This window comes from Rhipicephalus sanguineus, chromosome 1 (genome assembly GCF_013339695.2).
Source record: "Rhipicephalus sanguineus isolate Rsan-2018 chromosome 1, BIME_Rsan_1.4, whole genome shotgun sequence".
NCBI classification, from domain to species: Eukaryota; Metazoa; Arthropoda; class Arachnida; order Ixodida; family Ixodidae; genus Rhipicephalus; species Rhipicephalus sanguineus.
The window spans coordinates 320226614-320242427 of NC_051176.1; the positions used below are offsets into that span (position 1 = coordinate 320226614).

At 46.6% G+C, this 15814-nt stretch overlaps 1 protein-coding gene across 3 annotated transcripts in view; it reads left to right on the forward strand.

Moving 5' to 3' along the window:
• The window catches only part of LOC119379486 (nucleolysin TIAR), a 320162-nt gene that overhangs the window by 38538 nt on the left and 265810 nt on the right, over nt 1-15814 (forward strand). For all 3 annotated transcript variants that reach the window (XM_037648786.2, XM_037648785.2, XM_037648787.2), the window contains one exon: nt 1016-1111. In XM_037648786.2, coding sequence (XP_037504714.1) covers nt 1016-1111 — 96 coding nt within the window. The remainder of the gene's footprint in view (nt 1-1015; nt 1112-15814) is intronic.

Here is a 15814-nt window from a genome sequence, read left to right on the forward strand (position 1 = left end):
AGCCACCTCTGGACTCGTTATCGTGAATTAGGTGCTACTGCACGTTTGGGGCAAGTTATTTCATAACTTTAAATTAAGTTCATAACAGCGATCAGAATTAATTTATTAGTCAGTGATACGCTAGAAACAAGCACCGACATTGCATTTGTATGACCAGTGTGCCTTAATGTCGAAAGATATGACTCTATTTATGCTCCGAAATGTTTATTTACATGGCAGAGTTAACACAATCACAAATAAATGTTATCAGTAATTTGCATTTGCTTGCGTTGCTACTACATGAGCATCGTTTGCAGCTTGCCCAAGAGCTCCAGTGCAGCGTCCAAATTCTCACCTGCTGAGAAATGCTGCTGTTTTGTTGTTTTGAATCTCATGTAAATTTGGTGTGGTTTGGTTTTGCAACACATTGTGTTCACTCTGGGCCAACTTCTGCAAGGAGTGATGAAAGCCAGGGGCTCCAGTTCGAATTAACTGTTGTGATATCGACACGTTCGAATTATCGGGAGTTCTCCCTTATAGAAATACACCGGGCTGTGCCGGGCCCAGGGGTTAGTTCGAATTAAGTGAGTTCAAATTAACTTGCTGTTACCGTGTGTGTATATATATATATATATATATATGTACACACACACACACACACACACACACACACACACACACACACACACACACACACACACACACACACACACACACACGGCGCTTCCCTAACTGATACCAAGCAGTCGCTACCACAAATGAAAACATGACTTCAGGTGCAGTTGAAGACAGCACCAGTGTGCAACATAGCAAAAGCAACTAGCAAACTGTGTGCAAAAGGGCCTTTTATTACCATGTCCGTCAGCAGAATATGCAAATATTGTTGGAACACTCGGCCTGCGTTAAAATGAGTGACCGTTGTAAGGCCTAGGTGCACGTAGTGTAAAACACTTAATACATCGGGGACAAAAGTAGGAAAGGGTCCATGCTTCTTCTCTAGTGCACATTTTCAACGAAAGTTCTTTTGTCCTTGCAGCCCGGCAATGACCCCTACTGCTTCGTGGAATTCAGCGACCACCAGTCAGCTGCGTCGGCGCTTCTAGCAATGAACAAGAGGCTCTGTTTCGGCAAGGTGAGTGCCCTGCATGTTTTAGAACAACAGTTATATTTTGCATGCCGTAGGGTCACTGGCCAGTTCTCAGTAGGAGATTAATTGCTACCAGTTACTCGCTAATAAATATATTTTGTTCATGTTATTGGGATAGCAGTTATATGGACCTTCTCGGCGCGTTTTTGCTGCCGGTACCACGACGATGTTCCTTTAAAGTCCAAATCTACAACATTGCCCTGCTTATTGTAGGTTCTGCGTGCTTGTGAAAGCGTGCGAGTGCAGGCGACAAACGCTAATCCATCCGAGAAACTGCGCCAGCCATCTTTTGTTCAGCTTTACAGTGATTCCACTCCTGTGCCAAATTGGTTTTACTACGCCATCCTGATAAAATCGCCTTAAATTGCGCCAGACTGCGCCAGACCCTCGGGTTTGACTGTCTGTTACTGCGACTGTCTGTCACTCTGCTGGCGCGTCAAAATATGTGAAGCATAATCTTGAGGCCACCAGTGTTACAGCCACGGACAAAAGATTATTCCGCAAACGAAACAGTGCTTTAATTGAGCCATGACGCCATGCACTGTACCGATGCAGCTTCTGTTACGCAAGTCGGCTCGACAGCAAAATGCGCTCTCCGCAGAGCCTTGTGACTTCTAGGCCAATCGGTGACGATCAAGTGTGGCGACGATTCATCGGCTGACGTCGTCTGTTCCAGAAAGGCTGCTCGTAGCTAGTTTCAAGCAGTGCATGGCATGTAATTAAGGCAATGTTTAGTAATAACTACACACGTGCCACTAAAGTGTCTGTCACTTCTGTTTGTGGGCATTTCGGAACGAAATCGGGCAAACCTGGCAAGACATATATAGAACAAAATGAAACTTTGCGTACATCGAAGAGCAATGGAATACTTTCTCCATGAATCTCCATACAGAAGAGGCTTTTCGTATTTCCACCACCACGTCCAAGCATGTATCTATCGCGCTTGCCAAAAGACATGCTTGTATCTCTGTAAAAAAAAAAAACAAAAACAAAAAAATTTGCCCGCGTATCTGCGTGCTTCGCTGCAAATGTCGTGTAAAGACGATAGAAGAGGCGCTGTGTGAGATATGGACGCCATCTGGCAATATGTCGGGAAACATGAGTGCTGTGTTGCGTGCTGGTAGTCCCGGCGCAGCAGCAGGCGAAGACCGGCGGTGACCAACGCGACCGGCGGGGACGCCAGCCAGCCCGAAAACGCGGTTTGGCGCGAAGCGCTGAAGCAGAGAAACGTCCGCACTCAACGAGTACTCTCCACAAACTCTTTTATTTACACGTCGCCTGGGTAAAACAGGAACGCCAGAGCGGCGCCCACAACCGGCAGCCTGAAGGCCGCCCACAACGCTTTTTCATTTTTTAAATATTTTTTTTCACCCTCTTGGCCTTCTCAAAACTAAAGTTTTCAACACCAACCCATGGCATTCGTACAGTGCAATACAGAACCGAAACCGAAACACAACAATGAGCTCGTGTGAAGGGCACGGAGGAAGGCAAATTTCAGCGCAGTCGCATTTTCAGCTTTGTTGAAACAGCGCTCACTAGACGACGACGAAGTAATAGAAGGCACACGACAGGCAGCGCCTGTCCTGTGCCTTCTTTTACTTCGTCGTCGTCTAGTGAGCGCTGTTTCAACAGAGATGAACGCATACCAACTCGCTCAAGCTTCCATTCTTATGCATTTTCAGCGCAGCTTAAGAAACTAGGGTCCTTAAAATTACGTATGTATGCATTTTCTATTAAAGGAACACGCCACCTAATACTTACCTAGTGATGTTGCACCTCAGATATGCATGATATTTACTTTTTGATCGACAACGTTCACAAGTATGAACAGCCATACCAGTTCAAGACAGCTGGCCCTTGGGCAAGTGGTTCAACTTTGGCCAAGTGGCTGAATCGAGGGACGTGCCGACAAACAGAAAGACAGAAAGACAGACCAAAATTTCTGCGTTTAAGTTCCCCAAGAAAGACTATCGTCTTTAAAAAAGACCGTCCCGTTGCTTTGGACACCGTGAGTGGAATGGTCCATATATGAATCTTTTGTTTTTTTTTTTTAGTGTGATTTCAGTAATAAAAGCTTGTCTCCTGGTCGGAGCAGCCGCCATTTCGCCTTAATATGCGCAGCTCTCAGTAGCGGGCTCGTTGCTGACGGGGCCTGGCATCGGGAGGCCCCTGTCGGAAGACCCAACTGCTAGATCAGGCGGCGTTCGCAGAAACTGCGCCTTTCATCGCTGAGCGATGACGTCGCCATGCGTGGCCTAGCTACGCGTTGGAGCAAGGAGAGGGGGAGAAGAATAAGTAAATAAAGTAACATAAATTTCTTGGCTCGAGCCCGGGTAGCAACGGTCCGAAGGCCAGCGTCGTAATCACTCGGCTCTCCAGGCACGCTAACAGGCGAGAGAGGGTGAGGAGGGAAAGGGGGATTGCAGAGGGTGAAGCATATAGTATAGCAAGGGGTGGGAAAGAGAAGCCACCAGCTCCTTTCCTTTTCAGTCTTCGCCCCACTAGTGCGTAGCTGCCCTAACTCCGTGAGATTTGCAGCGAATTGAAATATATATCTAGCCCTTCACAACAGCCCTACAATAATGATTATGTTTGTATGTAAATGCAACTTGCTTCTCCAATGTACTCCAGAATGTGGAATTACCTGCTCCAGGGTGCTCCCCGATGCGAAATTACCTGCTCCAAAGTGCTTCATAGTGGAAATTTTTGCTGCTCCAAAGTGCTCCAAAGTGAAAATTTTGCTGCTCAAGAAATTGTTCCAAATCACAAGTCCTCGGTAGCATCACTGGCTTTAGAAAATCCAAATCAATAATGTGGCCCTGCGCGTTATATGTTCTGCATGCAAGCGAAAGCATGTGAGCGCAGATGACAAAACGCTTATCTATCCGAGAGACTGTGCCGGCCATCTTTTATTCAGCCTTGTCAAGTCCAAAGCGATAACATCACCCTGTGTGTTGCATGTTGCAAGGGAAAACTTGCGAGCACAGGCGACACATGCTTATCTGTAGCCGAGAGACTGTGCCAACCAGTTTTGTTCGACCGGGCACTGTCGCGATCGCTTACCTTTACAGGCCTTGGCAGGTACCTTTGTACCTTCTCCACTTGGTTTGCGACGAAGTGATAGACAACACGTGGTTGCTTGTTTTTAACAGCGAAGATGCTTAAGCTATCCGTGAAACGTCACCGCGCATTGCCCATAGCGTTCGGTTGCACAGCTGTGCGACTGCTTCGCTAGCCCATACACTGCTCCGCCACCAGGCTGTCCGTCTGGACATGGCATGCAACTGCCCCATGTCGTGCCAGACGTGACATTTGGACCAACTTCGCATGCGCTTCTTCGTTCCGTATAAAGCTGGCGCACTAACACAGTCATGGGGAGACCGAAGAAGGTTCGGGCTGCCGATGTGGAAACCGCTTACAGGGAATCGCAGTGCGTTGCCACGCGAGACTGCAGGACTCGGACTCTCTTAAAGTAGCCCATGACATAGTACAGCTGAAACGGCAAGAGGCGACTGTCCTGGACTCCACTGGAACTTCGCATCACTTGGCATTACTCAGTATCCCTTTGTATGGCCAGGACCAGCTAGGAACCGATCAGACCCGCTGTGCCTTGAGGCTTTCCCCATTCGTGCAAGCTACAGGAGGCTTTTCTTTTTTTTAACAGGAAAGCTGGTTTAGCTCGGCGTAAAATGTGCCCGAAAACTATCATCATCACAAACGGGTATGGGCCACAGAATTTGGGCAAATGCCACTGCTCACCTCTACTGCGTGGCCTGTAATAACCTCCTCAGTCCCAAGAATGGAATAATGAAAAAAACTTTTGTGAATCTGTTTTGTTTGGCTTCATGCCCATGGAAACAATGTAACTTGAGAGAACGGCAGCATGGGTTAGTTGGTGATTTATTCAGCGCCTGTGTTGTGTCCTTTCTTACGTCCTCGTTTACGTAGCGCTGTGCAAATATGTCGACCATGGAAACAAACGGAGAAAAATTGCGAACCCGAAAAATTAAGCTGTTGTATCAAAATTTGATGGCACCCATTTGGGTACTCTGGGTCTCAACGAGTGTGAAATGTGAGGAAGCAGTGACGGTTCTACGAACTTTGAAATCCATCATACTTCAAGTATGTCGCTGTTGATTTCCGACCCCATGCTGGGTGGCAGCACTTCACTTGAGATGTGAGCTTTTCATGCTGTGGGAAGTGTCCAACCTGGTCGTACCACACCTCATCAGGTGGAACTCGGATTATCTTGCTCCGCTTCACAGCACTCGGTGATGGCTGCTCATCGGTCTTTCAACTGAGGCTTGATCTTAACCCCTGTTCAGTGTCAACTTTGAGGAGCGCATTTGCTATGTTGGATTTGAAATCCAGAAGATTTGGTCTGTCTATCTGTCTTGGGAGCCAGAGGCTTTTCGCAGTCTCTCTAGTATTCAATCCAGCTGTTGCAGCAAGCAAGATAAAATAATGTGCACAAACTCGTAGTGTCCATTTGCGCGTCCGGAGGGAAATTCTGTAGTACGAGATGCAGCGATCAATTAGGTCCACTCCATTCATGTTTGTATTGTACTTGCTCACCACGTGAGGCTGCATGACTAGTCAGGTACTGGTTAGCCAGTGATGTCAGGTATGGGTAGCTACTAGTAGTCGGATAGTGATGTCAGGTGCTAGTAGCTACTGGTACCAGTGGCATAGGCAGAAATTTGTTGTTCTTTTTTTTGGGGGGGGGGGGGGGGCACACCCTTGATGCGTCATGGAGTCCGGGCAGGTAAGTGTGGTCGAGTGTCATTTTGTGCTCCGTATCCCATAGGAGAAAAAAAGTTCGGCGAAGGTGGGGGGGGGGGGGGGGCACGGACCCGATGTGCCACCCCCTCGCTACGCCACTGACTGGTACTAGTAGTCAAATACTTGTAGCTAGCGTGAATAGTCAGCTAGTCAGGTACCTAGCTCAAAAGCGTTAGAAATACAACTGAGACCCACAGTACCCAAATGGGTATCCTGGACTTTTGAAGTCTGTATGACTGCGTGCAGCAAAACCATAAGACCGAAATGACTTCTAATATGTTGTTTCGGGCGTCTATAGAATAAAGGAATGTACTATAGATGGTGTCGTGTAGCCTACAGCTAAGATTGAACGCTTTTATTTAGCACGAGGACGCAGCCGAGCGCTCGTGCAGCGTGCAGCCATCTTTGTTTACTCGTTTTTCGAAGATTACTGGACACACGGCGCTTCTTCTCGGGCTTTAGGGAAAGCAACATATGTCAATTGTGGCAAGGCGAATTTGAACACGTGAATAGCGAATTGTCGCGATCTGTAGTCTTTGTAACAACAGTGGGTCCCATTTGGGTACTGCAGGACCGTGGAGGATAATAAACCTGATGGGTGAGGGAATGAGTACAGATCGAGAGAGAGAGAGAGAAAAAATAGACAAAGATATAAAAAAATTACGCCATTTCCCGCTAAAGGGGACTATAAGGCGATGCAAAGCCGGAGCACTTGCACGATCGCGTTCCGTTGGCGTTCTTTGGGCATGCTACCGACCTCGCGTCGTGGAACACGGAAGAGGAATGCTACGCGCGTCTTGTCTTCCCTCTAGCCTGGCCGTTAAAGGGGTGGTGCCACCAAATTTGTGGCTTGCGCGTTCTTTGCTGTAAGCGTTTCATATAGCTCCAGGAAGCATGATGCACGCACCAAGATTCATGTATTCTCGCTAAATAATTTAATATCACCTTTTGATGTAGACAACTTTCGGTTTCGGTTTCTGGGCGCCGAGGTTGGGCAGTGACGTAGAAGTGTAGGAGGCTTGGTCACGTGACCACACAAGGCTGTGACGCAGTTAGTCAGGAAGCGACCGAAACTCGGCGAGTGATGCAGCAACCGATGCTTTGCCGGTGCTATAGTTAACTAGAATATATTCTAGCTCACTACAGCCGGTACGTACGTTGCGGAGGTCTGGAGGTCACTCACGTCACTACAACAGATCTGGTGTGACGTCACTACAACTTTCGTTGCCGATACTACAGATCTACGTCAGAGTTGGCGCGCTAGCGATGGGTTTGGATCGGGAGAATGGGCATTTAGGTACACTTTGGAAGTGAATTAAAACATATTCTAAATGTTTGCTGTGTCCGACCCTTCGTGTGGAGTGTCCTTGCATACAGAGGAAACCCACAACAGGCTTGTTGTAGCCTCAAAATTTGATGGCACCACCCCTTTAATTCTCACAGGGCGAGCGGGGAACGCAGTCGGCAGGCATGCGAGAGGGGGGCTGCGTAGGAGAGGATAGAGAGGCGGAGGGGACGCGCATGCGCTGGTGCTCATCGCGGCGTTGCGCAGGAGAGAATTTCGGCATGTCTAGTCCGCGTTTCAGAGGAAGAGTGGAAAGGGGGAGGGGAGAGGGAAAGTGGATAGGAGGAAAGGGGAGATAGGAGGTGGAGAGGGGGAGGGGAAGTGGGGAGGGCGAGTGGAGAGGGTATGCGCATGCGCAGTAAGGGTGGTCACGCCGCACACCACCACCACCACCGGATTGAACTCCACCATAAGATCGCATCTAAAAGAGGAAAATTTTTGCAGAAAAAAAATGCTTCATGAGGCGGGATTCGGGCCCACATACCCTCAATCCAAAGGCGAGCGCCCTAACCACTTGGCTATCTAGGCACGCTAGCAGAGCATAGCAAAGCCTTGTATAGTAGAGTGTATCAAGGGGGGTGGGAAAGGGGAGTGTTAGGAGGAGAAATGTGATGAGAGCAGGGGAGAGAGTAAAGCGTATTGCAAAAGAATGAGAAAGAGATAAATAGAAAGAAATGCAGGAAGAAAAAGAAAGAATGTTAACGAAAGAGAGCGAGAAAAAAAAAGAAAAAGAAAGCAAGCATCATGTCGTCTAGCGACCAGATACTGCACCACCTGGCTAAGCTAAGCCACGCTTCCCCAATGAAGACATAGCGCGCAACCTCTGTAGTGTATATCCTCCACTGTATTCACCTTGTGCGCCACCGATTGCGGCGCTGCGAACAGTGCTCCGGTGACGCAAAGGTGGGGATTCGGCTTTTGTCGTCTGCTAGACTTTGGCTAAAACAGCAGCATTTTCGTCGTAGTTCGATTGCATCACGCGGCATTCCTTGACTACTAGCTGCATTTTCTTCTAATGATAGTCCTTAAGATGGCTGCTAGCATTACAGGACGTTAAGAAACATTAACATTTAATGTATCTTCTATATATCCACAGCCATCGCGGTCAGGATCATGCCCCCGAGTTGCTAGCATCACTCACTGGGCTGGATGGCGTTGAAATAGCTTATGTGAAAGCGCCAAGCGAATTAAAGAGAGTCTACGCTGCTTTGGAAGCGAAGCGCGATCAATAAAAGTTAGCATTGTGTAAACAGACTTGAGTTGAACGAAAATTCACACTCCACTCCCAATTGCAGTCATGTGGACCTGTCTACACAAAACATCTGCTGACAAAATAATATTGATAACTTCATCGACCGGCGGTTTACTGCGAACATCTAGTGTAGATTGGGCGAGTTAGATGCACATGAAAACTTGTTGCACGTATAGTGATGGAAGCGCTGCTCCAATTGCTCCAAACTGCCCCAAAAGAGAAATGCTGCTCCATGCTGCTCCAAACTGTAATTTTTGTTAGTAACTGCTCCGGACCTGCTCCGAAATGGCACTGGTAAACTGAAAACAATGAACTTTAAGCACATGATCATCCAGCGAGCCTAAACGTAACAAAAAACAAGCTGTCTACTATCATTCTATATTTTGCGGACATTTTTCTTTGCAATGAAGAGAAGGCTGCAGAGCCAAACTATGCGTGTGCTACCGCTGAAGAAAGAAGGCCCACAATTGCGTCCGTGTTTTCTGTGTGAGAATAAAAAACAACATTGCTCTATTTTCTACGGGACACTGTTTGAAAACAGGCGCAGCATGCACCAAGGTGATATAATATTTATATTTGTTTTACTTTACGCAGTGTCATTTCACATTTTTGCAGGCGTGAAAACGTTGCACCTTTTACATGCACCTCACAGTCAAAATAGCGTTTTTGTCTTCAGGTGAGCAGTTGTCACCCTCTAGCTTTTCCAATGACTCACCGGAGGAGCTTGTGACGAATTTCGTTAACAAATGGCTGTCTAAGCAGACGAAGCAAATAGTATGCAATGTTATTATTCGACCATAGCCGCTCGAATAATCCAACAGCCGTCACAAGAGATACGGAAGGTTCACAAACTGAAACAAAATTCGAAACGCGCACCAAACCGGAATACTTCGCGGAGCAATAATGTGCAGTAGCTCCGCCCCCGTAGCTAGTATGGAGTTCCTATACTAGCTCTATACTATATATATCGACAATGCCACAAGTAGTGGCATTGTTATGTCTCAGATTTAGCTGTATGTAGCTGTACATGACAGGCAGACTATTTTGGTAAAATGTGGGTGATATTAGTTCGATATCTTACTGATTACTAACTGCTGGTGGGGCGACTGTGACGTGTGACTGATCACATTAATCACTTTGTCATTTCCGACCTCATTTTTGCCATAATAAATGGCAAGGCTGTTTTTTCAACCTATTCGAACTTGGTTTATTGTCTTTTTTTTTTTTTGAAATTTCAAATGCAGGCTACTTTGGTGAAATATGAAAATGACACTTTTCTTTGCTGTTACCAATTATAAACTGCTCTTTGTGATTCTAGTTTCCTTTATAATTGGGCTCAGCTTCATCGGTTTTATATCATTTTTGTCACAAGTACCCGATATTTTAAATACATAGCTAATCTTACTTAGTGTTTAGTGACCACCCATCTGCTTAATTATTTGTTTGTTGCAATTTGCAGTGATAATTGTATGTGCAATATCTTTAATAATAAGTAATAATACTTATGAGATGCTTAAATAATGTTTTAAACTCCACGAGTCATTTGGAATATTTTGCCATCTGCTCCGAAAATGTCAGTAGCTGCTCCAAACTAGCATTTTTTCTGCTCCAAAGTGTGCTCCAAAAAGCAAAATGTCGCTTCCATCACTGCACGTATTACCGGCTCCGAATGAAACGCCAGCATTGGTGCGCGTGGTTCTCACCCTTATGATTGGACACGCTCATGAGCCTCATTCATGCTTTCGATAGCGCGATGTGTTTAATCGGGTGTGCGGGCCTGTCAATGGTGATGACAGGACGGCGTGCACTGTCCTAATGCTTGGGCCACTTTTCGGGTTTCATTTGAGACCGACAGGAAAAAATCGGCGAATATGCCAGAAAAAGAGCCCTTTCTCACCATTCTTTTGGCCCCTTTGACTGGTTATTGCTATTCTTTACCGCGCTGTAACAAGATTGAATATTTTACGATGAAAGCCTTAGATAATGCGAAAATTGACTGTCGGCGTCCCGCGTCTAGATAACTTGCCGCTGGCAGGGACCTGCCGGCGGCAAGTTATCTCGAAGCTTTGACCCCATCGACACGATCATAGATAGCGTGTGCGCCGAGTAAAATCGAGGAGGAAACTAGTTTACCGCAGCCATTGCAGCCTTGATTGCGAACAACGCGATTGTGCTCAGATTGTGGATGGCGACCTCTGAAGGCCCGCGGCTGTTTTGACTTTGGTTTTGGTTTTCTGCGAATGCTGTTTTCGCTCGTTTGCGTCGTATATTTGCAGTGCTACGTGCTTGGCGCACTCCGAGGATCGTCCGAACGAACCGGGTTGTGGCCAAATACGACCAACGAGTTTGATGCCATTAAACAATACATATACTTGCCGGGACCAGAGAACACGTCCGCATTAACGGTGGTCGAATGATACTGTATTCGGTAATCAATCAAAAGGATCAGTGCAGTCGACCAAGAAGAGGCTGGTGTTCGCCTTCGAAGAATGCACAAGGGATCGTGTCAATTTTTAACGTTGAGGCATGGGCGTCAGTCTTCCACATTGATAACGTCATCCTGTATGTGCTGCATGCAAGTGAAAGCGTGCAAGCGCAGGCGACAAACGCGTATATGTGTGCATGTATACACATCAGGAGAACTTGTTCATGGCCTAGTTGGAACATAATTGCCGCTAAAATGACAGTTTGTTGCAAGTTCCGCCAGTGCGCCAAGTGCGCCAAATTGTGTTTACTGCGCCATCCTGGTAATATCGACGAGAACTGCGGCAGTGTCTCGGATTTGGGAGCGTCTATCACCAGGGGAGTGAAACTTCCTATACCGTCCATGGAACGCGATATTCGCTCGCAGCGCCGGAAGAACACCTGGTGTTTGGGGGCGGTACTAAAACATGGCGGCGCATTGCAGACAAGCACTGTGGGACGCCATCTTGATGAGGACAGGATTCGAGTGGCCGGGGGGGGGGGGGGGAGGCGATTTATTGCCAAATTCAATTGGGAGGCACCAGCAGGTCAAATTGAATGAGTGGAAAGTATTCAGATGGCGAGTGCGCGACCTTCTTCCTGTTGCGAAACCCGCCACATGATCTAAACGGCAATCGTTGCGTTCTGATTGATGAAGGTTTGCCCATCCACCTCTTTTGGCACCACTTATTCTAACTAAGACTTTGTTTTTGTTTACGTGTACACAGAAATGAGATAAGAATAAAGAGCAGAGTTTATTTGAATGCTTTATTGCCTAAACGTACCATTCATGCAGTAAATTCAAGTATACAGTATAATTCAAGCCGCAAAGCAGACAATCAGAATGTAATAAATAAATCATGTACGTGTATGCTCAGTTAAATTACACAACTACTGCTGCAACCGCATCCTGATATTCCGTGCAATCGTAGGAAAACAAAACGAGCAGCATGCAGATGGTACCTTTCGTCCGTCGGCATCCGAAAGAATTTTATGCCGGTGTGGCGTGAAGAATTTCGACACCCCTCAGCACAGCACGATTTGTGATGACGGCGCGAATCCATTCATGCGTCTGTTTCGCTGAAGCTTGCAAGGGTTTCGCCAGTTTTTCTGAAACAAACTTTACGGTAGTAAAAGCGGCCTTTGGGACACCGTAGGGCGTAGCATACATGGGCGCGCGACAAAAAACGCCCCCTTTTCGTGGCGAGAGATAAGACGGCGCAGTTCCCGTTTTCCACTCCGGGTGGCGCTCGTATTTTCGCAAACTTGAACTGCAACCTTTAAGTTCACATGCGCGTTAAAAACTCGGGATTTAATAAGTAACCTGGTAATAAATATAAAATGGAACAACAACCTTCATTTATGCTCGATAGTAGTACAGCCCCCAAACACTAGGATCGCTGCGGTCACGGGACAGAAAAACATCGAAGTTTCATCCCCCTGGTATCACCGGCAATCGCACCGACGGCGCGTCAAAACACATGCAGCTTCATATTGGGGCCGCCAAAGTCACAACCATGCACGGATCAAGAATTATTCCGCCGAATAAACAGCGGTCGCGCATGCGTGCCGAGTAAGCCATGACGCCATGCACAGTGCCGACGCAGCTTCTGTTGTGCAAGTCAGCTCGACAGCAAAACACGCTCTCCGCAGATGCCCGTGACGTCTAGGCCAATCGGCAGCGTGAACGTGTGGCGGCGATTCATCGGCGGGCGTCGCCTGTTCCAGAAACGCTGCTGATAGCTCGTTTCAAGCGTCGCACGGCACGTGATGAAAGCAATGCTCAGTAATAACCACACGCGTGCCGCTAAAAGGTCTGTCACTTGTGTTTCTGGACATCGCGGAGTGAAATCTGGGATCACTTGCAATAGATATATTTATTTTATTTATTATTTATTTATTTTTACATACTGCAGCCTCAATGAGGCTCCAAACTGCTGCAAAGGCGAAATGCTGCTCCATGCTGCTCTAAACTGTAATTTTTGTTAGTAACTACTCCGGACCTGCTCCGAAATGGCGCTGGTAAACTGAAAACAATGAACTTTAAGCACATGATCATCCACGAGCCTAAAACAAGCTGTCTACTGTCATTATATACTCGCGGACAACTTTTCTTGGCAATGAAGAGAAGGCTGCAGAGCCAAACTACGCGTGTGTTACCACTGAAGAATATAGTCCCACAATTGCGTCCGTGTTTTCTGCATGAGAATTGAAAACAACCACATTGCTCTGTTTTCTATGGAACACTGTTTAAGAAGAGGCGCAGTACGCACCAAGGAGATATAAAATTTATATTTGTTTTACTATATGCAGTGTCATTTCACGTTTTTGCACGTGTGAAAACGTCGCAACATTTATGTGCACTTCACAGTCAAAATAGTGTATTCATCTTCAGGTGAGCGCTCGTTACCCTCCAGCTTTTCCAATGACTCGCCGAAGGAACTTGTGATGAATTTCACTAACAAATGGCGTTCTAAGCAGACGAAGCAAATAGTGTGCAATGTTATTACTCGACCATGGCCGCTCGAATAATCTAACAGCCGTCACAAGACATACGGAAGGTCCGCAAACTGAAACTACATTCGAAACGCGCGCCAAACCGGACTACTTCGCGGAGCAGTAATGTGCAGTAGCTCCGCCCCCGTAGCCTTTCCTTCATTGCCAAGAAAAGGTCGCGAGTATAGTATGTATAGTATGCTAGTATGGAGTTTCTATACTAGCTCCATACTAGCACATCGACAATGCCACAAGTAGTGGCGTTGTTGATATACTTATATTCGATTTAGCTGTATATTTTTACCTGACAGGTATACTATTTTGGTAAAATATGTTTGAGATTAGTTCGATATCTTACTGATTACTAACTGCTGGTGGGGCGACTGTGATGTGTAACTGATCACGTTTATCATTCGTCCGCTCCGGCCTCATTTTTGCCACAAGAAATGGCAAGGCTGTTTTTTCAACCTATCCACACTTAGTTTTTTTTTTTTTTTTTTAAATGCAGGCTCTTCTGGTGAACTATGAAAGTAACAGATTGCTTTGCTCTATTACTGTTGATAAACTGCTGTACGTGATAGTGGTTTCATTTATGATTTGGGGCTTAGCCTTATCGGTTTTATATCATTTCTGCCACAAGTACCAAAAAATTTAAGTATATATCCCATCTTAGTGTTCAGTGACCACCCATCTGCTTAATTATTTGTTTGTTGTAATTTGCAGTGATAATTGTTTGTGCAGTATGTTTAAAAATAAGTATTAATACTTATGAGATGCTTAAATAGTGCCTTAAACTGCAGCTGTCATTAAACTGCAGCTTTCACTTAAGATAACTGTCTAGAGTGTCAAGGCGGGGAGAATTGATTAGACTGTAAAGAAATTTCAGGCATTCAATGTGGCGACGCTTCGCAAGTGTAGTGAAGCAAGTGTATATCTTTTGCATACAAAACGCACAGCTCTTTTTTGAACGGATTCTAGTTTTTTAATGTCACTCTTCTTATGTGGGTTCTACACCACGCAACCATATTCGAGGATGGGACGAATGAGAGCTTTGTAGGTAAGCAGTTTGGTTTCTTGAGGAGCAAGACTGAGCAGCGTACGATGTAAATAGCCTAAATTCTTAAAGGAGCACTGACATGAAATTTACGCATGTCAAGGTTTTTGCATCCACGAGTAGTTATCTACGCCCTAGTAGCGATTCGCGACCGAAAATGCAACTGAGGGACGAATAGCTATGTTTTATTTATTTATATCGCCGGTATCTAGCACGATTCAAAACGGCCTGCAAGCCCGCCATTTTTTAGCGCTGGCAGCGCTCCCTCGCGGTCAACCCCAGTCCGCGCCAGTTTTCCACAGAAAGGAGTGACGTGAGGATCAGCTGCTCAGCTAACATTTCGTCTGCTAGGCGCGCACGTTCAGTCATGCCTTGTCACCAGCGTCGCCGTCAAAAGTATGGACTTGTGTTGAAGACGACATCCTGGAACTTGGAATCACCGCGATACGCGACGTCGCGAATCATTTTCGCTTCGACCCTTTCAAAACAGCGATTCAGAAATGGACGCCGTTCCAAGCAGCAACGAGGAGGTGCCCGGGGACGCACGCTTGGGCCATACTCGCTGGTGTGTCTCAATTAGCTATGTCCGAGAATTTTAGCGTGCACGGCATTCCGGTATACGCAAAGGGGTCAATGGAATATCGGCATAGCGAATGAACACCAATGGAGAAATAGAATACGATAGGTTTCTACAGTAACAATTCTGTGCTTGCCAGGTTCTTTGCGCCGCCAGATGGCCCCACCTATCCGGCCTCTCACGGTTACGGCTGCAGTAACCCGGTATTACGCTAGCGCAAGGAAGTCCACGGACGAACTAACATTCACTATTAACGCTACATGCGTGTAACTTGTTAGCGATGTTATTATTGCGATAGCAATTATATGGACAGTCTCGGCTGGATTTTGCCGTCGCCGTCGCCGCCGTCATGCACCGTATATGTATAAGTATGTATATATATATAAAGGCCCCAAAGAAAAATAACTCAGAAAAATGCTTCCGAAGCGCGGAATCGAACCAGGGACTTCTTGCTCCGCAGCGAGCGGCGCTATCCACTACGCCACGAAACGCAGATCCTCCACGTAGCTAACGGCGAGCGTTATATACACACCATTTAGCGCTGGACGGACTCAGAGACAGAAGGCGATAATAAGCGTTTCTTCATTACCAGCGAGGTGGCGCTAGGAGCCCGACGGGCGCATTTAAAAGTCGTCGGCGAGCTCGCTCGCTTCTTATATTTGCGCATGGGAGAAGCTTTTTATCTATAGGCTACTCCACTTGCGGTTGTGTTGGCGTGT